Source organism: Triticum aestivum, chromosome 5B (genome assembly GCF_018294505.1).
Source record: "Triticum aestivum cultivar Chinese Spring chromosome 5B, IWGSC CS RefSeq v2.1, whole genome shotgun sequence".
NCBI classification, from domain to species: Eukaryota; Viridiplantae; Streptophyta; class Magnoliopsida; order Poales; family Poaceae; genus Triticum; species Triticum aestivum.
Genome location: NC_057807.1, coordinates 612,142,980 through 612,165,812, shown reverse-complemented (window position 1 = coordinate 612,165,812; position 22,833 = coordinate 612,142,980). Strand labels below are relative to the sequence as shown.

The following is a 22,833-nucleotide window of genomic DNA, read 5'->3' as shown; positions in this document are numbered from 1 at the left end:
CCCCATGGCTGAACCAACGCCGCCGCCACCGCCGTTGCTAGCGCTCCACCTGCCGCCACCTACCAGAGGTGCTCCTCGCCAGGATCCGGCGAACGCCCTCGCCGTGCCCTCCATTGTGCCTCCAACCACACCGCGAGTCCCAGCGCCGTCCGCGAGACGAAAGTCGTGGTCTTTCCACTACCGCGCGGCGGAGCCAACCCCACAGGCCCAGATCAAAACGGATCTGGGTCTGGGTCTGACCGCACCTCCATCCATTGCTCTGGCGCCAGCGCTTCCGGGGGCATTATCGCACGCCCACCGCATGAAGACGGCCGATCGCCTGCTGCCCGCCAGGATCTCCTTCCTGGCAGGGCCTCCGCGGTGCTGCCACCTCCATGGCAGAGCGCTCGCGCCGCCGCCGCCCACTAGCGCCAGCGCACCGCCTTCCTCCTCCTCCGCACAACAGCCTCCTGACCCGGATCCTTCGCACCACTGCACTCTCGCCGTGTTCCAACAACCAGCAACAAGATCACGCCACTGGCCACCCCACCTCCAAGGCTGGCCCCGGGGAAGACCCGCTCCGCGCGAAGGGGCCTGTCGTGGGGGCGTCGCCAGCACCCTCCGCCTTTGGCGGCCGTGCGCGGCCGCCACCGCCGGCGGCGGCAGCGGCCAGGGGAGGAGATCCGGCAGCTTCTGGTTTAGGGATTTGGAGGCCTCCAGAGCCGCACGCGCGTGCGACCCGGGAGGCAGAGCACAAATCATAGAGATCTTGGCTTATCATCCATATAATAGCAAGAAAAGAAGAACAAAAACATGTAACTTCCAATTTGTTTTCACTCATCTCAGCCGGCGCTCAGGATTTAGAGGACTGAAGGTTCTTGGTGGTGATCCATGCAAAGCAAGGTGGAGAGTCATTTTATAGGTTGGTGAGTACTGAGTATATACCGTGTTTCTTCGATTAATGAAGTGAGGCCAGTGGTGAGGGTTGGGAACGTATCCAATAAACCCAGCCTTGTGGTGCTATCGGTGCACTGAAGGTCTAAAATCACACTACAAGTGTTCAAAATTTTTGAAAATATTTTAGCATGTACGCATAACAATATCAATCATGTCATCCAAGTGAAAATAGTGGGGAAATTGAGCTGTTAATATTGGGGCTCCGCAATAGTTTCTCACATATTATGATGGTTTTTGGCATAACTTTTTCAATATCTGTTTTTTTATTGGGAAAAAGAGCTCTGCAGCAGATGCTCAATTCAAATCGCCCCTGTATTCTCCTTCGTTTCGACATATACAAGTTGCTCGCGAAGGAAACGGAGAGGAGCGGTTGGATCAAAAAAAAAAAAACGGAGAGGAGCGGAGAGGTAACCCTAACCCCCAAATCCTCGAGCGCCTCCTTCAATCCCCAACACCCCCGGCCGAAATCCTAAAATCAAACCGCGTCCGGATCGATGGCCGGCCGCGCCTCGGTCGATCCCCCCGGCGACGCCTCCCCGTGGCCGGCGTCGATTCTCCTCGCCCAGGAGGCGTACGTCGCCGTCAGCAGGAACCACACCACGGCCACAGCCAAATCGAGGGTCGACCATACCGTGGAGGTCACCTTCTGGGTCGCCGACCCGCCGGCGGTGTCCTTCTACACGTTCCACTGCTCCAAGCCCCCCACCTCCGACTCCGACTGCGAGTCCGAGGACGCCGCCGACTTGCAAGTTCAGCCACACGTGGTCGGCGCGGAGGGCCGGTTCGTCCTCGTCCGCACTTACTTTGCTTCCGGCGACGGCGACTTTGAATACTTCATCTACAAGGGCGACCCCAGGTCCCCGTCCCTCGAGAGCGTGCCGCTTCCCGATGATGATAGGCTGAGCGGATGCGGAGGTACCGAGTTCGGAATCGTGCCCCGCAGCGACGGCGATCATTATCTCCTGATAGCGCTCTGTTACGCGGCGACCTTGAAGGATTACCGGCTTCATATCTACTCGTCCGAGGACAGAGCATGGAGGACCAAGGAGCTGCTCAACCCATGTCCTGGGGTCCGTACGATTACACCGGACAAGGTGATGCTGCTCCGAGATGGCGTGCTGGTGTGGGTCAATTTGCTGTGCGGCATGCTGGTGTGTGACATACTTCAAGAACGAGAACCCCTTCGCGCTCGCTTCATCCCATTGCCTGAGCCATTGCCTAGAAACAGAGAACAAATTTTGAAGCAGTTAATCCCGGGAGCTGCCATCAGGCGTTACCGGGATGTCGCCTGTGTTGATGGTCTGATCAAGTTTATTGAGATGGAACACCGCGTCACTGTAACAGAGATTGTAGATGTTCCTCCTGAAAAGCCATCTGACCCCAGGAACAAGACTGTGCTCTATGATTCTGACTTGATCATGCTCTACAAGCGCAAACATGTGGACAACAAGCCCAAGACGCTGCGCACAATGAATGGTTGGAGTGCCATGACATGGACTAGGGAGATTGAGTCTGACTGTTGGCTCAAGGGAGTCATTGTTGATGTTGATGACATTTTGGTCGATGACTCGGCGTTTTCAGCCTTACTGTCTGGCCAAAGGAACGAATCCGCTGGGAGCTTGACATTCAAGAACATGTACTCGGCTTGCCCCACCCTGAGCACAGATGGTAATGACATACTGTACCTCAAGTCATCAAGGAAAATGAGTGATTCATATCGATGGGTGGTTACGGTTGACCTTAAGGAGAAAACACTGATGAAAGTGGAAGCACCTGGGGCGCACCCTTTTGGAAAATATTCTCCTTCGTGCCAAATATTCCTTCCCTGTGCATTGGTGAACCATCTAAAAATGACTCCAGGTAATTGTTCACTTGCTCTTGTTATCAACATGCTCGTGACCCTTTCAGTGTCTACGCACAATGCGGCTGGCGAATTATCTTGTTTGCTGCTACCTTTTTATGCTCCATGCTGTGCATATCTTTGTTAGGGCTATTTAGAGCTACATATGATACTCTGTGATTTCTACTGTGAGAAATAGGGCTATCTGGTTTTCCTACCTTGTCTTTATGGCTACATGTTAATCTTGTATAAATTGTTTTTATTTTTTTGCGTAAGGGTCTACTCCCTGCTGATTCATACTTACACTGTAGAATCCAATCCTAATCTGTGCTGGGCAGCTAGATTTTATCAACTTACAGTGCAGATAGAAATTAATGCTGCACTAATGCTTATCAAAGAAATTCAAATTGTTCTATGCATGGGCGTGCGGATATTTACAACCTGTGTGCTAATTTGCACTCCATCCGAGTCTGCAAAAATGAAAGAATAAAATAGCTTGAGCACTACTGAATCCCTGTTTATGACTATGGCATTGCTTATGAGTTTATCTGTCTTTTGTAGGCATTAAAGTCTCAGCAATTCAGACAGCACAGACAAGCAGCTCTTCGAATGAGCCAAATAATACAGCTGTAAGTATTTTCTATCATGTTCTAGTTTTCATAGTTAAAAAAATTCCCACCCGCTAAAGTTTCCTCTCTTGTGTCCATAGGTCTGTGTCAGTGAGCCTGATTCCTATGAATCTGAAAACAAACGTCCAAGGCAGGTTTCTGACTCTGTTATGAGAACTCTGTTCTTTGAAGATCGTTGCAACGATGATCTGTTCTAAACTTCAAAACCTTTCAATGTTCTGAATGCTATGCTAATTAGTTTTTGTTCATATTGGAGGTCTTCCATATAACTGGTTTTGTTGTTCCTCAGGCTATTGGCTGAGAAAGCCAACCATGCACAAAATTTAGCTCAGAGTACTGTAAGGAATGTTCATAGCTCACAAGCCTGTCCTGATCAAAACAATATGGTATGCTGAATTCAGTATGTTTCGTTTCCTATGTGTCAAAGACCAAGATTAATACGTTGTGTCATTTCCAGCCTCCACAACGATGCTTCTACAGGTGGGAGGGGCCTGGCTACGGTGGGTACTCATCATGCCCCCCTCAAAACAATCCGGTATGCTGTATTTCATATTCCCTGTTTTTTAGTCATCATACAACAACATTAATTAGAATGTGCCACTGCAGCCGCTGCCACAATGTTTCAACAAGTTCACTGGACCCTGCAACTCTATGTATGCACCGTCGACCCCTGCCCCTAACATACATAGCTATGGCAACTATCAGTCGCCGTGGCAGCAACCACTACTACCGGAGCACCAGATGGCACCTAGCAGGGCATTTGGACCTCATGTGGTAAGAAAATTGTGAAGCTTATGATACGATCCCATGCACTCATTTGACCTGCAGCTGTAGAAAAGACAATCTCGTTCTGTTGTATGATTAGAAGGTTCAGGAAATCATGGGCACCATGCTTGTAAATATGCTAAGCATTTCAAACAGAACTAGAATATTCGAATAAGTTTAATTTAACTTATTGTCATACAAGTTGGAATTATTTATGTTTGCTACGTTGTACCAGTTTTGTCCTGTTACCTACAGTTAAATTAATTAGAAGTTTCTGTTTGCAGGCACCCCATCCATACTTCAACAACTGGCGTGGAGCCAGACACCATGGGAATTCACAGCAACACCCTGTCGGTAACTCATATTACTATGGTGCGCACTCAGGCAGTGGCAACCAAGGATTTGATTACCGTCCGATTTACTACGATCACAGATACTAACCACGTTTACTGACCCCCTCAGGTAAAGCACTCTGCCACCCTTACTGTCTGAAAAATTCCGAGTTGATTTGAATTGCAGGTATTAACTATATAATTAACTGCCTTATTCAGTATATATCAGTATATCACGGATTTGACTCCTAGAAGCATCACTACTAGTTCCATGTGAAGAAAATGTAAAACTATTATGTTGGAGGTCGAACCTGTGTTCCCAACGAACTGCTGTAAAGCACGCTTAGGCTGGTCACAATGGGGAGGAACTTAGGAGTAACATCACACACTCCAATACAACTTTGCTTATGTAGCACATATTTAATGAAGAGAGAGGTGCTTGTGGTAACTAGATAAGTTACCGGAACATCACACCCTCCAAGAAACAATGAGTCTATAACCTAATAAATACATCGTTGCATGACACTACATAGATGTTCCTATCCACTATGGAGGTAGTAACATAGTCTAGAGAAGTGTGTAAGTTACTAGCTTATGTTCTTGCCCATTGTGACCAGCCTTACCATTACACTACTGCAATTGCCGTGTTAATGTATAGGTTTCTACCTCTTTTATCATTTAAAATATATATTCAAATTTCAGCTCCCCCCTATTCAGTTGCAGCTTCCCAGTAAACACTTATTGGTGTTTGGACCTCGTGCGGTAAGACATTGAGGTATGTTTCAAACTGAAATTTAGATGTGGTTGCACGGTTGGCCTTTAAGAAAAGGACGCCGCTAAGTGCCACACGTGTGGGCGTTAGGGAGACTGCCCACACATTTTGTGTGGTGTATAAGAGGAACAGCCCACACACCTATGTGTGGTCAAAACAAGTAATGCCCACACATCTTCCTTTTCCCCTCCCGGTCCCTCTCACACGCGTGCGTGTGGGCGAAGTAGATAACGCCCACACGTCCCATATGTCAGGCCTCGTACCTCCTGGTCCCGCACGCCACGCGTGACAGTCATCGCGTGCCCACAGTTGCCATGGTGCAGACCCTCGTCCATATTCGTTTAACTGCAGCTGCCATGTCGCTGAACTACGGTTGCCATGTCGGACAACTGCAGTTGCCATGGTTGCTCAACTGCAGTTGCCATGTATGGTCTGGTCTACTGTAGTTGCCATGATTTCAAAATTTTAGGAGTTGTCACATACTAACACTAGGCAGTTGAGAGAGTTGCCATGTGCTCACAAGCATTCTAGGGCAGTTGCCATGTAAAAAGGAAGAGTTGCCATCTGCTTACGTGCATGTTAGAGCAGTTGCCATGTACCATGCAAAAACACATGCCAACTCGGTAAAGAGAGAGTTTCCATCTGCTTACGTGCACACTAGACAGTTGTCGTGTACCCTGCAAAACACATGGCAGCTCGGGTAAAAAGAGAGTTGTCACCTGCTTATAAGCACACTAGGGCAGTTGCCATGTGTGCTGCAAAACATGTGGCAACTAGCAGCTTGGGTGTGGGAGAGGAGACGGGCGTGTGGGCGAGATGACAAATGCCCACACACTAGCCCTTGTGCGTGCGTGGAAAAGTGGCGTGTGGGCGAACTGTTGAATGCCCACACACCAGCCCCTCCCGTATGGTGAAACGGCCGTGTGGCTGACCGGGTGAACGCCCACACACCAGGCCAGTCCTACGTGGCACTAAAAATATGCCAAGATCCGTGCGCTCACGAACGGACGCGGATCCACACGTGTGGGCGAGATGCAAACGCCCACACGTGTGGGCGTTAACATTTCCGTAAGAAAATTATGTACGAAAATATTAGCCTCACATATTTAGATACTGTATATCGAAACATACAAGTAAAGCTGTCCTGTATTAGTATTCACGGGTGTGAAATATGAAAAAACAGCAACTGTTTTCCTGAAGTGAATGGCGCTTAACCTCTTAAAGAGGTACTTTGAAAGAAGCGAATGTTTGATAAAGGTGTGGTAAGGGTCAGAGGGTGATGGAGGGTGGCGGCTCGTTGAAGATGGAATAAGGTTTTCCCCGCCTAGCCCTCGCCCCGGTGGTGCATGTAGCATCGTCGGAGGGCATGTGAAGGTGCGTCTCCGGTGTATCTCGCCGGATTCAGTCTGTATTTTTCTTCGTTCGTCGAAGTTTGTGTGTTTACATGTTGGATCCTTCCAATCTAATCTTCTCTTCATCGGTGATGGTTACTGTTTTGTTGTGTCGGTCGTGTGGGGCCTTAGCACGACGACTTGACGATTTTCCAACTGTATACTACAATGAAGTTTGCCTGGCTACGACGAGGGAGGGGCGACGGGGGAGGGGCGATCACTGCGGCACACCATCAGCTCGCCCCAGTGATTGTAGTCGTCGTTGGATAGAAGGTGTACGGGCTTGGATGTAATTTGTGCTACTTTTGGTGTTCTTTGTACTACCATGACAGTTGATGAATAGATTGAAAGTTCTTTTTTTTTTTCCGAAAAAGCCACCATTGCATTTGCATGGTCGTTGTGGCCTTGAGGGTATATTACATCCGGGATTTTTATTGTACTTTTATTTCCCGGGGTTCTCCTGTTGCCCACCAGTATTGGAAGATATGGCCCATTAGATCAAGTTGGAGCGACTCTTAATATTCATTTGTCGCTACAAAAGCTCCAGGGCCTGCCGGTTTTCCTGCTCACTTTTTCCAGAAGCACTGGGATATATGTGGACATGCGGTAACAAACGCAGAGTTAGCTATTGTGAAGGGAGAGGAAAGTCCGGCTGCTGTGAATGATACATTGCTGGTATTAATCCCAAAGGTACCCAATCCGACGTTGCTATTTCAATTTCGCCTAATAAACCTATGTAATGTTTTTTATAAGATAGCCTCGAAGGTGTTGGCAAACCGTCTGAAAATGATTCTACCGGAGATTATATCAGCTGAGCAGTCAGCATTCGTTCCTGGAAGGTTGATTACCGACAACATAATCTCAGCATACGAGTGTTTGCACTTTATGAAACGGAAGAGGTCAAGGAACAATGTTTATGCTGCACTAAAACTTGACATGATGAAGGCTTATGATCGAGTGGAGTGGTCTTATTTGAAGTCAATCATGGAAAAACTGGGTTTTGCTACACCTTGGGTGACTGTCGTGATGAATATGGTGAGCTCAGTATCTTTTTCTGTTATGTTTAATGGTGTGAAGTCAGAGGAATTCCAACCTATGAGAGGTATTGGATTCGGAAATCCAATCTCTCCTTACCTTTTCTTGTTAGCAGCAGAGGGCCTTTCGTGCCTGTTAAACTCTCAAAATGAATCATCCCAGCTCAGCGGCATTAAGGTGGCACCGTCGGCACCGACGGTGAATCATCTTTTATTCGCGGATGATAGCCTGCTATTTTTCAGGGCAAGTGTTGATGGAGCGGAGGAAGTTTCAAACCTTTTGAATACTTTTTGCATGGCATCGGGCCAGAGAATAAATAAGGAAAAATCATCTATATTTTTTAGTAAGGACTGCCCAGAGATAGTGCGTGATGTTGCCAAGGGTTTTCTGCAAGTCCACAATGAGTCTTTGAATGACAGATATTTGGGCATGCCAACTGATGTGGGCCACTCAAAGAAGGGTACGTTCAAGTATTTGAGTGACAGGGTGTGGGACAAGGTGAAGGGATGGATGAGCAAATGTCTATCAGCAGGGGGCAAGGATGTTCTTATCAAATCAGTAGCACAAGCCATCCCGGTTTTTTTGATGTCTTGCTTTAAGCTCCACCAAGGGGACTGTGTGATCACATCAAGTCTATTATCAGGAAATTCTGGTGGGGATGTAAGCAAGGTGAGCGCAAGCCGGCATGGGTTTCTTGGGATGTCATGACTAGGCCAAAGCATTTGGGGGGTCTTGGATTCAGGGACCTTGAAATTTTTAATTTGGCTCTGCTTGCTAGACAAGCATGGAGGCTTCTCCAGGAACCAACAAGTCTAAATGCTAGAATTCTTAAAGCTGTGTACTACCCAGACAGGTCTATCCTTGATGCTGAGTTAGGGTCGCGACCATCTCAGATTTGGCGAGCTATTATGGAGGGAAGGGATTTACTACAGCAAGGCATTATAAGGCGGATTGGCAATGGACAAACGACAGATATTTGGGCCCATAATTGGATACCGAAGGAGATGACACCACGACCGATCACGTCCCTAGTGGCAAACCCTCCAAGGTACGTGTCAGAGCTATTGATCCTGGCGACGGCTTCATGGAATGAGGACTTGATACGTAGTGTTTTCCTGCCAATTGATGCCAATGCCATATTGAAGATCCCTGTATGTACACGCAATGTATCAGACTTCTGGGCGTGGCACCCGGAGAAGAAGGGCAACTTTACTGTTAGTTCGGCATACAAATTTCTTCAGAAAACGAAGTTGCAAAGGGAGGAGTGGCTCGAAGGAAGAAGTGGGTCTTCCAATGGCGAACAAGAAGAACGGTCATGGAGTTAACTATGGAAGTTGCAGGTGTCGTCGAAGGTAAGGATTTTTCTTTGGAGGCTCGCTCATCATTCGCTACCAACGACGGACACTTTGCATAGAAGGAACATGGCGGTGCAGGCCACATGCCCGCTATGTGGCTGCATTGATTCATGGAGGCATGCGCTGGTGTCATGCACGATGTCACGCTGCGTTTGGGCTCTATCGGATGAGGTTCTTGTCTCCCAAATGTCTGAAAATTTAGAAGCCAAGGCGAGGATTTGATTATTCCAACTGAACGAATCTCTGGACCATGCAAGTTTTACGAGAATGGTAATTACACTATGGTCTATCTGGTATGCAAGGAGGAAGGCTGTATATGAGTCAATTTTCCAGAGCCCACAACAGACCACATCCTTTGTGAATAATTATATACAGGAGCTGGGCCAGATACATGCGGAGAAGGTGCATGAAATAACGCAAAGGGGGGCGGTTGTGCAGCAGAAGAGGTGGCTTCCACCTCCGAGTGGCATGGTAAAGTTGAATGTAGATGGGGTAGTGGCCAGGTCTCGACGCGGAGGAGCTGCTGCAGCAATTTGCCGAGAGCAGGACGGCCATTATCTGGGTTCATCGACGGTGGTTTATCATGGAGTTACTGATCCGATGATGCTCGAGACTTATGCTTGCAGAGAAGCGTTGGCTTTGGCAGAAGATCTTGTGACAATGAACATATGTGTGGCATCGGATTGCCAAGAAGTGGTCAATGATATTAACAGAGGGACAGGAGGCCCCAACGCTGCTCTTATACATGAAATAATGCTTCGATGTAATAGTTTTAATTCTTGCTCTTTTGTTCATGAGCGTAGGAACCATAATTATGAGGCTCATAATCTCGTCAAGTTTGCATGTACTCTAGGACTAGGTAGACATGTGTGGTTGGGCAACCCTCAGGACCCAAACCTTGTACCTATGTCGCTTGTTTTTGAATGAATAAAGTTGGGCGAGAGTTCTTAAATTTTTTTTTTGTCGCTACCGTAAAACTCTTTGAGTATGGCGTGCAAGTTGAGTCGCTACACGTTGGTTTTCTACTTCATGCAAAGATCACCCTTGTTGTCACCTAGAATCACTCCGACGCTATCCCAGCCATCTTTGCCGACAAAAGGGCTGTCAAGATGTTGTGCAGACACTTGCGACTTACTCCCTCCGTTCCAATTTACTCGTTGTGGTTTTAGTTCAACCACGGCGAGTAAATCGTAACGGAGGGAGTACTTGGTGGCAAGTTTTTTTTTTTTTTGCCATGATGTTGTCAAGAACACTCTTGAAGTTTTTATGCAAGTAAACAGTCTAAATCAATGATTCCAAAATGTTACGGGCAGACGGCTCTATAATTCCTCGTTAGGGGGCAACTTCTCCTGCTCCAAATCTTAGAACGGCGAGACACATGACGAATAAGAGACGATCTACTCGTCCATCCTCATGACGCAGCGCAGGCCCCTTGAGCATGAGGTCGAATGCTGTGTTGATCTGCGAGAAGGGCACGCTGTGTGTGATGAACTTCTCCAGCTCCAGCTCCTTCCTCATGTACATCTCGACGACTTCTGGGGGGTCGGTGCGCGGCTTGTAGTTGCCGTAGAAGGTGCCCTTCAGGGTCCTTTCGTTGAGGAAGTTGATCGGGTGGGTCTTGAACACCGCCTCCTTGTGCGGGACGCCCACCAGCACCGCCACAGCCCCACCCCTGCATCCAGCAGATTTCGACATTCAGTCTGAACTCTAAAACGTGTTTACAATTAATTATCATTGGAGTACAGATATAGGTATGTTGAGAGCTACGCACATCATGGACACATTCGAAGGCGGCGATCATGGCATCGATGTTCAGTGTTCCATCCAAAAATATTTATTAAGATATAGTACTTGTTTTCCCTGAGGCAGACCGTACCTTGTTCTTATTTTGTAGGGTTCAAATCAACACCAATGATCCTTGATGCCCCAGCCATCTTGGCCCCTTCCATGGCCTGATCACGTGAGAAGCACACAATAATTAGTCATGGTTGTAGCACATAATTCTCTTCGGCCTGCAAAATTATGGCATAGAACAAAAACATCTTGGAACATCACTCACAGCAAGGCTTGCAGTTCCAAGACCGAAAATGACCACCGTCAAACCCTTTTGTCGGTTTCGCGACATTGAGGGTAGCACCAAGTCCTGCAGAAAAATGACAATTCAGCAACTAATGGAGGCACCCTGAACATTGTGTTTCATTTGGAAAGAGTGGCATGAGGAGCCATCTCTTACCAGTTGAGATACCACAGCTGAGAACACAAACTTTGTCAATGAGTGCCTCGGGGTTGATCTTCGCGAGGCACCCGACATGGATCACAGTGTACTCACTGAAGGTGGAGGTCCCAACGAAGTGCAAGATTGGTTTCCCATTAATGGTGAAGCGAGACTCTCCATCACCAATCCACGTTGATCCTGAGGAGGTTAGAAAGGTTGCTCTCCTCTGACTTACAGTGGGCACACTCCTTGCACTCGCCGGTGAAAACCGGGAGGACATGGTCACCCGGCATGAGCTCAGTAACGCCCTCTCCAACGCTCTCAACAATGCTGCAACAAGAAGCAAGTTAGTAAAAAGAGTTAGCAGAAAAGATAAACCACGAAAAGCAAACATAATACTGTTAAATAAAAGTCCACTTTAAGAAAATTGACAACTGACAAGGAAGTTAGCCACTCAAAAGACGTCACAAAATGAGTAAAGTAGTTAAGTACTGATTGTTTTATTTTTGGAAAATTATAAATATAAATGGGGTGAAGATATAACGAGGAGATTAGTAGCTTACAGAACATGGGAAAATAACTAGTCCAAAATCATGATCAACAGAACCCCGGGAAGACCTATACTCAACTGTCAGGGCTTACGTCAGGGAGCACCACTATCACCTATGCTATTCATACTCATCATGGAGCCGTTACAGAGAATGTTCCAGATGGCAGCGCAGAGTGGAATCCTCTCACCCCTTGCTCAGAGAGGGATGGCACAAAGGGTTTCAATGTTCGCAGACGATGTTATGATCTTCCTAAAATCGGAGACAGTGGACCTAAAAGCATGTGCTCCCATCCTTCAGCTCTTTGGAAATGCTTCTGGCTTGCAAGTCAATCTCGCCAAATGTGCAGCAATGCTGATTAGGTGCAACGAGAGACAGATGGAGCAGGTAATCCACATCCTGGGATGCCCGATTGGTACTTTCCCGTGCAAATATCTGGGCCTTCCCCTCACTGTGAGAAAGCAGACAGCGGCGCAGCTATCTGGGCTGGTTGACCAGCTGGCAGCTTGCTTACCGAGTTGGAAAGCCGCCAATATGCCAAAAAGTGGAAGAATGGTCCTTGTCAAGTCAGTGTTATGTGCAATACCAATCGACGCGATGATGGCCCTGGACATTCCAAACAAGACACTTGGAGCAATGGTCAAGATATGCAGAGGCTTCTTATGGAAGGGAAAGGCTCAAGCGAGTGGTGGACAGTGTGCAGTGGCCTGGGAAGAGGTCTGTACGCCACATTGGGCAGGTGGTTTAGGCCTACCAAACTTGCACTGGCTGAATTTCGCCGTGCAGGCGCGATGGCCGTGGCTCAAGAGGTCAGACCCCGTGAGGCCGTGGAGCGATTTTTACATTCAGGTGCCTTGCGACTCCATGGACTTATTCAGAGCGGCCACCCACTCGATCGTGGGCAACGGAAATACAACCCTCTTCTGGGAGGACAGATGGGTCGAGGGCCTCAAGGTGGAAGAGATAGCGCCTAGCCTCTATGGCCTGGTGACGCAAAACACGAGAGCCACTAGAACGGTCTCCCAAGGAATGACGAATGGAGTCTGGGCCATGGATATTGGACCTGAGCTCTCACCACAATTGCTACAGGAATACTTACTACTGTGGGAGCGGATAGCGGGGATCCAACTGGACCAAGACAGAGACGACTCGGTGCGCTGGGCATGGGAAGCAAATGGAATTTTCTCAACACAATCGGCATACAGTTCAAGATTTTGGGGCCGTCAAACCACACACCGGCAGCACAGTTCACATGGAAGTCCCGAGCGGCGCTGAGATGCAGATTCTTTGCATGGCTTGCCCTACGTAACAGATGCTGGACATCTGACAGATTAGCACGGCATGGACTAGACCACCGAGAAGCCTGCCCGTTCTGCGACCAAGCGGAGGAGACCATAGATCATATCCTCGCCCAATGTGTCTTTGCAAGGGAGGTATGGTATGGACCTGGACCTGCACGGCAATGAACAAACAAGAGTGGATACCAACTGGGGATACACGGCTTATAGAGTGGTGCCCAAATAAGGGTGGAAACAATGGAGACGGAAAAGATGTCCGTGCCCTCGTCCTACTTGTGATGTGGGAATTATGGAAACATCGCAATGCGATCGTGTTCGATGGTGCAACACCATCGGTGGAAGGGGTACTCCGCAAAATCGAGGCCGAGGGTAGATCATGGAAGGCAGCAGGCATCATCAAGGCGGATGAGGAGAGTTTCTTTGGAGCTCTAATCGTGGGTAGTGACGCGAGAAGTTAGCAGCGTATATACTGAACGCGTGGAGTTGGGTGTATATATGTATATGTAAACCCAACGTGGTGGGGCTCTTTACCCCCTCTCTCTTCTATAATATAAAGTACGCATACTCGTGCGTATTCGAGAAAAAAACTTTATAGTGTAAGCTTGTGTCATGGATGACGCTATCCTATGATTCTTCATATGCTGTATGTAGGTATCAATCTAATACCAGTGATTGATCAGTGTTCAGGATGACTATAATTAGATCGAAGCCAGTGTGAATAAATAATGATTTAAGATTCAAGATTCCTCCAAGCAACAAAACTGAAACATAGAGGATGCATACCCTCCAGCTTCATGGCCTAATTAAGATCCTAGGGAAAACCGGAGTTTGGCCCTGCAGAACATCACCAAGTTAATTAGCCACTGAGGTGCATCACAATTACCCAATTGGGAAGCACAAAACTGTGAGATACAGTTGTGTGTGGATACCTTGGCTTCCCAGAAGTAGACGTCAGTGTGGCAGAGGGCAGTGTAGAGGATCTTGACTCGCACCTCCATGGCCTGTGGCGGCACCACCTCCACCTCCTTGATCGTACAGGCTTCCCGGACTCCCATGCCACCACTGCTGCGATCACGCACGAACCAGACCAATTAGATGATCTCCATTCAACAATTCCAGGGAATCTTCACATGAAATCAAAATCAGATGAAACTAACTAGTACTGTTTCAGCCTTTCAGGAACAGACCTTTGCACTTGATCACCTTCCCGGCGGCCGCCATCCCTGTCCCCCGTCGGTTGCTGGCTCCAAGAACTCATCTCTGTTGCTGTTTCTGCTTTGCAGATTTTGTTGAGGAACGAAGGTGAGGCTGAGACCTGTATATGTATACTCCTGGCGCTTGAGGAACTAAGGGCAGCATGGAGTACAAGTGAGTAAAAAAAAACAGCGATGAGGCCAGAGAGGGCTGACTTGGTGACCAAAACCGGGGCGACCCAGAAAACCAACTGGGTCCTCATTTTGCAACGGCCACGACCTGACGCATCGTCGTTAATTTTGCTAGAATACTATAGTAGGCAGCTGAAATAGCTCATGTATGGTGGATTCCTGGCCACCGGATTTCAGTTTTACTACAAGTCTTTAGTGCGCGCTTTGTTGCACCTTAGAATGTCACGCATGTACATTTCATTAAGAGCTTCCAAAACATGAGCTTCCTAAAGGTGGTTTGTTAAATAGGGATCAAAAGTCAGAAGCAACATCAGCTTGCAAATATGGTAACAGAAAACTCTCTGAAATATCACTAACCACTATAAATTCACAATAATCACAAGCAACTTATGGCAAAAAAAAAATCGTGCCAAAGAACACAATGAAATGGAATGGATCTGAGAATGACAACTCAAACAAATTCAGGAGCTTTTGTCCCCCTTGGGTTTCATGCACTTTATGCAAGAACTATAGACAGTACGCAGAGCTTGATCCCCTTAAACCGCAACATAAACTTCCCGCTTCAGAGTAGTTGTCTAGCCGTACAACAAACAGTAATATCTTGAGATAAATGACTCACCATCCTTCCTTTTTCCCTTTTCTATAAGTGATTTATGTCAAAGCTCTAGAAACAGCTTTGAGGCTGTTGCATCACACAGAAACTCATCAGCACATAAATTAAGAACAAAATCTCATTTGATCTATACGCGCATACCTTGTTCTTGGTTGATTTATCATCCCACATTGTTTCAATGCTTCCATGTATAGCTCCAGGGATGAGATCACATATGCAAACATAAGATATCTCTAACTAGGATAACAGCAAAAATAAATTGACAAAGCAGGTCCTCAAAATCTCAATAAAAACGACTTAACAAAGTTCGTGAAAGGCAAGCCTCGCAAAATAGTAGTGTTTCTTTTCTGTTGACACATCAAAAAAGAAACGCACAAGGCCACATCAATATATACCATATTACTTTGCAAATCATAGAAAAATGTTTATTGGTACACTCGTATGACTGTTGTGAGTCATCTAATGATACCAAAAATCAGATTAGAACTTACATTATCATTATATTCATGGAAGGAATGTACAAAGGTCAGAGTATATATCATGGAAGGAGAAGGGGCAGCAGTCTATACAAAACATCAAGGATGTACTAGAAAGTAGGAAGATGCAGATAATTTTGTTTCATCAGTATACTGCCACATCATATGTAAATATCAGAAACAGAAAACCAGTAACAAATTTTGTTTGATAAGCGTTTATATTATTTGAGGTACATATGATAATGCTGTCTGATACACAGTAATTGATGCATAAGACCAGGACCAGAATCACGGCAGACACCGCACCCAGCAGTAGGCCAAGACCAGAATCACAGCAGACGCCACACCAGCAGTAGGCCAAGACCAGAATCACCGCAAACACCACACCCACCGGAGAATCATAGCAAAGAGTAACACCCGGCATTCGTCAAATACCCATCATTCGTCCTGAGGCTCAAGCAAGTTGCTTGCCGACTCCCTGGATGCAGCAGCGGAGACAATCCACAATACCACGCGGACATACTGCCTCAATCAGACTGCATCTGCTTCCATCCGCGATATTGTACCCCTGAATCTGGCCATCACAATCGTGTCCCAGGTAGATGGTATTCAGCAGCGACAGAGGGGTAAGCAGCCTCAGCTGGTACAGAAATTGAGCGGCACATGCCCATGAACACGGCGCGCCCGTTGAAGGCCTTGGCTGGGGCCAGGACCCCAGCTTCCAAATCCACTCTGTAAGCATCATAACTCCTGGCATACTCGCCGTCCAGGATTAGCGCTCCGTGCACCAGCATCAATGCCCCGCCATTGTCCACCAGGTGAAGGCTGTGCGCCATCCGGTCAGCGACCAACCGGAGCCGGGGGCGGCTGCTGATCCAAGCTGGTCGTCATCACCATGACGCCCCTGTAGTTGGCGCAGTAGAAGCGCCCCGCAAAAGGCAAAACCGAATTCATGTATTCCTTGTCGACCATGGTCCAACTCTCATCGCCGGGCTTTGCGACGACAAGCCCCCTGGGATCAGTGAAATTGACTGCCACCATGGAGGCGTCGGCAACAAGACCCACGCCAGACACATTGATTGTTTGTCCTATCTGAAAGCCGCATTGCCTGGACCGATGCTGCCCTGGTCTCAGGAGCGCGGTCACCGGCGGAAGGTTGGTGAGCTGCCGCGTGAGTGGGTTAAGCAGGCGGACGACCAGGGTGGGCTCGACGAGCAGGAGGAGGAGGCCTTCTGGGGTGAGCGCGAGCAACGTGTGCTCCGCGAGCTCCGGGAGGTCCATGCGTATGCACTCGCCTGTAGACACGTTAAGGAAGCGATGGCGGCGGGGCCCGGCAAGCGCCTTGTCAAGCATGATCCACTTGCGGGGGAGGAAGCGGCCGTCCAGGCCACCGGCGCACGGGTCCGGCGAGCACCGCCGCCACGGCCCGCACACGGCGCGGAAGCGGACATAGTCGGCCACGTCGCTGGCATGGGCAAGCTCGGCGATCAGGCCGGCTGGCCCGTCCCCGATGTTTGCCTAGTCACGGACGGGATCCACGTCGATGGCCACCGAGTATTTTCGCTTGCGTCCAGCTGATTGGGCGTGGGATCGGATGTTGGAGGAAGGGCAGGGGCGGCGCGGATCGGGGAGGGCCCTCGGTCGGTTAGCCGCCCGCCAGGAGGAGATCTGGGCTCCGGAGGTCCCCGCCATCACTGCTTGTCGTCTGACCGCGCCGCCGGCAGAAACCGACGGCGTTAGGGCTAGACCGGCGTGGGGGGACGCAGATCAGATCAGAAGCGGCGGCGGCGGCCTGGATGGGAGTGGGATTTCCCTTTTCTTTCCCCTTTTGTGTAGATGATGAGTGGATAGGCTGGCGGCGGTGGATGTTGAAGCGGAGAGCGACGGCGGCGGTGTGTGCGGGAGCAGAGATTGGCGGCGGAGGCGGTGTGTGCGGGAGCAGAGATTGGCGGCGGAGGCGGTGCTCGAACGGGAGGTGTACGGGAGCGGGATGGCGATATAAACTGCGTTGTCTTCTTTTTGGGCAGGTGTTGTGATGCTTTAGAGCATCTCCAACAGACGCGCGCCGCGTTGGAAATTTTGAGTTTTTTTACGCACGGGCAACCGCTCCGGGAGTTTAAGTGGAGATGCAAAAATCATGCGCGGGCATAAATAGTCCAGCGCGCGCAACCGCTCTGGGAGCTTCATTGGAGATGCAAAAAACCTGTGCGGGCATAAGTAGTTCAACGCGCGGTCCGAAACGCCATCGCGTGCTGTTTATTTGCTGCTCCCGCTCTCTCGCGCTGCACGCTTGAGCGCCCGCGCCGCACCCTCTCTGTCGTGCCGCTTTCGCCCCGCCCGCGCCGCCGCCGGCGAATTCGCCTAATGGACGGACGCGCCGACATCCCCCTCACCCCTTCCTACACCCGCGACCCCTCCTCCGTCGCCGTTGCCGCAAACCCTAGCGCGGTGAGCTTTGGCTTCGCCACCACAGAGCTCCTCCAAGCACCGGCATCGCGTGCGGCCTTTTCATGCCGCCACAGACGACCTCGGCGGCGGGTGGCGTTGCGCCGGCGCCCGCCATGAAGCCATGTGCCCCCCCTCTCGAAGCTCCCAAATGCGGCGCCCACGAAGAAGGGCAAGGTGTCCGCGAAGAAGAACAAGGCGGCGAACGTCTCCTTTAGGCGGCCGAAGAAGAAGTTTGCAGGGCGTGCGACGGACGCCGCGGCGACCGAAGCGCTGGCGAGCTCACTTATTGAGCCGGCGGCTAACACGCACAAGGTGTTCGATGAAATGCCCACAAGGTAAAATATCGCCCACTTTTTGTTGTTGTTGTTGTTGTTGTTGTTTGAATGCATACATATGGATAGCTTATTTGCTTTGTTGTATACTAGATAGGAATTGCAGCTTGCCGCATCCGGCAACTATGCTGCCGGGTATATTTATGTTCAATCTATTTACAGAACCGCCGAAGCACTCCAAGTATAAAAAATGGCAAACACAATAAAGTAAATATAGTACTCCTTCAGAGAAGAGTTCGAAATAGATAATATAACATAATAAAAGTCACGGAACACAATCGTTCAAACCCAACATCCAATTCACTCATTTCAAAGCTTAAATAAAAGACCGGATGGGATAGTCCATAGTTGTACAGATCCAGCGTGAGTAAATCCTCATCAGATCCAACATTTGCTTGATAAACAAAATAAAGAGGGCCTAGTAGTGATAGCACAAAGAGGCAACATAGATATTTGAGGCATAAACAGAGGCAAAACTCCTTCAACACGGTAATGTGTGCTCGCCTTTGAGCAACGCCATCCCCGTTTATGTATCCTGAATGTTGGGGATGATAAAGCAGTTATATGTTGACATTCAAAGGCGTATCCATAGGTGATATCGAAGTATGCAACAACAGATAAATAAGTTTTCTTGAGCACAATATTTATATGTATTAAATACTCTATCCGTCCGGCAAAACTTGTCCTCAGCTTAGTTCATTTATAATTTTGCAAATAAACCCTTATCTTTTTAATTCTCTTGTTAATCAACCCGTCTTCCACCCCGTCGCCCGCGGGCACTGCGTGCCCCAGCCACCGTCTCCCCTGTCGCCGCGGGGCACCGCACGCCCCAGCCGTCGTAGAGCTCAGCTTGCACCGCAGCTGCCAACTTGCACCCCTGCTTACCTGCGCACACGGAGGCGAGCTTCCCCCCGCCCACCTGCTCCTCTGCGGTGACACCTCGACGGACGGCGGCTGCACGGCTGACGGGCAGAACCTCCTTGTCGTCCTCCTCGAGTCACCAGCACCGCCGCCCACCTGCGCAGCTGCCACAGAGGTGACCACCACCGCTCGCAGGGCCTGCGCCGTCCGCTTCGGCCGTCGGCACGTTGTCTTTCGCCACTCCGGCCTCTTCTGGTGTTTCCATCTTCCTCCGCCTCTGTTGCTTCTGCTAGTAGTGGTGCAGCTCCCGATCTTCGTCCAGGCGGCCCCAATCTTCTTATTCGTCCAGGTGACCCCGGCTCTGCTGCTGTTGAAGGTACCAGCGCCCCTCCCAGAAATTGCTGTCATATGGACAAATTGATATGAGATTGTTTGGATAACATCATTTTAGATCAGATTGATGTGAAATTGATTTGAATTAGATCACCAGTGGATCATCCAGTTGGATTAATTGGATGTTTGTTCTGTAATTTGATGAGCGCCTAAACTGAATTGTATATCCTGTATAGTGACTGTAATTTGGAGTAGTGGCTGTAATTTGGATTAATTGGAGTAACCTGGATTAATTGGAGTAACCAAATGTTCAGTCTAAGCTAAGAATTAATGGACTGGGTTGACTAACTAAACTTGAAAACTGCATTAGATACGATTCAGTATGTTTCAGAACTTTAGATTCAGTAAATAAAAATGGAGTATAGCATTGGTTGCATCCTCATCTTCTTGCATCTTGATTCAGTAAGCTTCAGAACTTTAGATTGGTTCTTGTTAGCTTGGTTGCAGCTCCATTTTGCCCTGCTCCTACTGTTAGTTCAGTAAGTTTCAGTAAGAATGGAGTATATTTTCCAGGTTGAACCAAGTTCAGACAAAACAGGGCAAATTGCGTTCAGTAAAGCAAAGTTTTGAATAAATTTTTGTCAAACAAGAGGACACATCTATCACCACATGCTCTTGGCTGAACCAAGGTCACCACAGGGTGTGATTGGAATACAAGAGGAGAAAAGTGTGTCCATGGATGACACATCACACAGAATGGTAACCTATGGGCCATTAGTTACATATATGCACCTTCAAGCGGCACATAAATCAAAGAAGAAACTAGCTGGTTCCAGTTTACAATTTTTTAGTACTGTAAATGTATTATCTAGGAGTAGAATTTTTTTTCATTTTTGAAAAAAAAGGTCAACCTGACCAGTCACTACTTCGCAGATTAGAACAAGCAAAAAGAAGAAGGCATGACAGTTTTAATCAAGGACCAAATCTTAGACCATTGATAACAAAACAAATTACTCTTGAAGAAAAAATAAGAATATGAGAAAATTATTTCTGTTAATAGCCTCTTCAACTTTGATGCTTGCAGCCTACAACATCTGAACCGTACAGTGCCAGCTAGCTCAAACAAGATGCAAATCAACATATTGTGGACTATATTTCTACAGTTGTATGGAACAAGGGAGTTGGGATGATTATGCATGTACTAATTCAGTCACTGATCATGTACTGATTGCCAATAAATGTATTACTGGCAATAATTTGATGCCAACCTACATGAGTTACCAATTTTCTACTGATTAAGTTGGAATTATTTGATGCCAGTATGCACAGCAAAGCAGACATCTAAATCACTTCACAGCATCCACAATTATCCACAAAGATTAACAATGCTTACACCATTATAACTGAATTTTCAGTTTGGACAGTTTTTGTCAAACTAACAGTGTAAACTGAATTTTTGACAACTCTGTTGTAGCAAATGTGAAGTCCCAGATTTTCAGTTTAAACGGTTTTGTCAAACTGAAAATTCCATTGTTGTAGCAACTCTGAAAACAGTCCGAGATTTTTGACAATGTAAATGGACTTCACAGTCCCAGATTTTTGACAACTCTAAATGGCCATCAAGCAATGAAATTTGGTCAATATGACAAGTGGCATTACTTCACAGCAGTCTGAAGGCGTTTGATTTAACATAGTGCGCGCACACACACACACTCAGGGAGGCATTAGTTCACAAGTTACATAGGTTCAGACTTGAAGCATCAAAATGTACTCCTCTAGGTTAGCAGGAAGAGCTTACATATGATCCATATGGCAAGGGTGACTTGACGCCATTATGAAGACCTCGCCGTACATCCGCTCGGCACCGCACAGCCTCCCTGAAGGCACCATACAAAGAACTCAGCAAGCATAGGCCCCCTCTCCAGAAGGCAGACTATAGTATACTGCCTGAATCTAAACATTATTATTTATCTACCGCTATTACATATACCCCCTAGATTAGATATGTATTTTTCTGCATAGAGCATTTCCTTAGATTTTAAAAATCGCTGAGGCACATACGGACTATATTTTTCCAAGTAAAAATAGAGAAGGGCCACGACAAATGTCAATTGAACTGGGCAAATGCTCGCAGACAATTGTTGGAGCCAGTGTCACCCGGCGAGCCTGGTGACCCGTGAACTTGGAGCTGTTCGTCGGCCATCATAACCTAAACAGGACAGGCGGATCCAAGAGCCACCCCATATGAGTTACGAAAGAAAAGTGAGCTTTGGGTATAATTGTGTATAGACGCGAAGCAATCCGGCAAGGCAAACCAAAACTTGTGGAAGAAATCGAAACAGAGGATGTACCCACCTTGCGAGTGGAAGAATCAATCACACCAGATCCAATCCCTTGCAAGCCGAAGACGAGGACGACGCGACAACCTGAGACCAAGGGCCAACCTTAACCCTAATCAAAATGTATTTCACAAAACCAAGCAGAAAATCAAGAGCCCAACTGATGGACAACCATTTCTCATTTTTGAGACTTCACAATAGTTGGCCACATCGTTAATTCATAAAACGGAAGAAATCTCCTTAACATTTTAGTTCATGACATAATAGAACTACCAGCAAGTTACTGACACTTGACTAATGACTGCACCTTAGAGATATATGATTCCACCATTATATTAACAAATAAAATTGAGCTCCCTACATGTTATTTGGTTGAGCTAAGCCTAGAACATGAACACCATGACATTAACGAATAAAATAAAGTTCCTGAATAAAATCTGACTAAGCTAAGCTTTGAACATGAATGCTTCACCAATTTTAATCTAAAATAAGAAGAAAAAACTGAGAATCAATATATATTTTAAACATCTATACCTATTATTAAAGGGCTGATTGCTTCTTCCTCCCGAATTATCGTCCGTTTCTTCGTACGTCACACGATTTTCGTCCGTGGTCGTCAGCTGCGTTGAATATTTCCTTGCGTCGCTCGGCTGGGCCTCTAGATGGGCTTTGTGCGTTTGTAGGTCTACCTGGGAGCCCACATACGGGGTAAAAAGCAGGGACAAAAAAATGTTTTTGGGCGAGGAATTGAACTCACAAGTTCATAGTCGTGTAAATATTGTATTACCAACAGAGCTAGGTGAATCTTTGGTATATGTACATCTACCCTCGTGTTTAGGGTTTTCGCCTCTGGCGGCGACTCTCATCGCCGCTTAGAGTTCCACATCTACCGACGACCTCATCTCCGCCCGAGCCCGTTCCGGTGCCGTC

At 47.8% G+C, this 22,833-nt stretch overlaps 1 protein-coding gene and 2 pseudogenes across 6 annotated transcripts; 1 reads left to right on the top strand and 2 right to left on the bottom strand.

Moving 5' to 3' along the window:
• The first annotated feature begins 1,290 nt into the window (after nt 1–1,290).
• LOC123113635 (uncharacterized) lies at nt 1,291–20,946 on the top strand. Of its 6 annotated transcripts, XR_006456098.1 has the most exons (9): nt 1,291–2,796; nt 3,338–3,405; nt 3,486–3,535; nt 3,695–3,791; nt 3,863–3,940; nt 4,012–4,179; nt 4,455–4,632; nt 5,205–6,648; nt 6,798–7,093. XR_006456098.1 is itself a non-coding variant. In XM_044534936.1 (8 exons), exons 1-7 carry the CDS (start codon nt 1,431–1,433, stop codon nt 4,608–4,610), a joined length of 1,983 nt encoding a protein of 660 aa, XP_044390871.1. In that variant the 5' UTR covers nt 1,291–1,430; the 3' UTR covers nt 4,611–4,632; nt 20,649–20,946. The 6 variants fall into 6 exon arrangements, 5 of the variants coding, with proteins under 5 accessions (XP_044390871.1, XP_044390874.1, XP_044390872.1 ...); XM_044534936.1 differs by lacking the exons at nt 5,205–6,648; nt 6,798–7,093 and adding an exon at nt 20,649–20,946; XM_044534939.1 differs by lacking the exons at nt 5,205–6,648; nt 6,798–7,093 and adding an exon at nt 14,400–15,607.
• Nucleotides 10,357–14,129, bottom strand: LOC123113636 (alcohol dehydrogenase 3-like; annotated as a pseudogene).
• On the bottom strand, nt 15,757–19,639 carry LOC123115091 (uncharacterized; annotated as a pseudogene).
• Nucleotides 20,947–22,833: the final 1,887 nt, after the last annotated feature.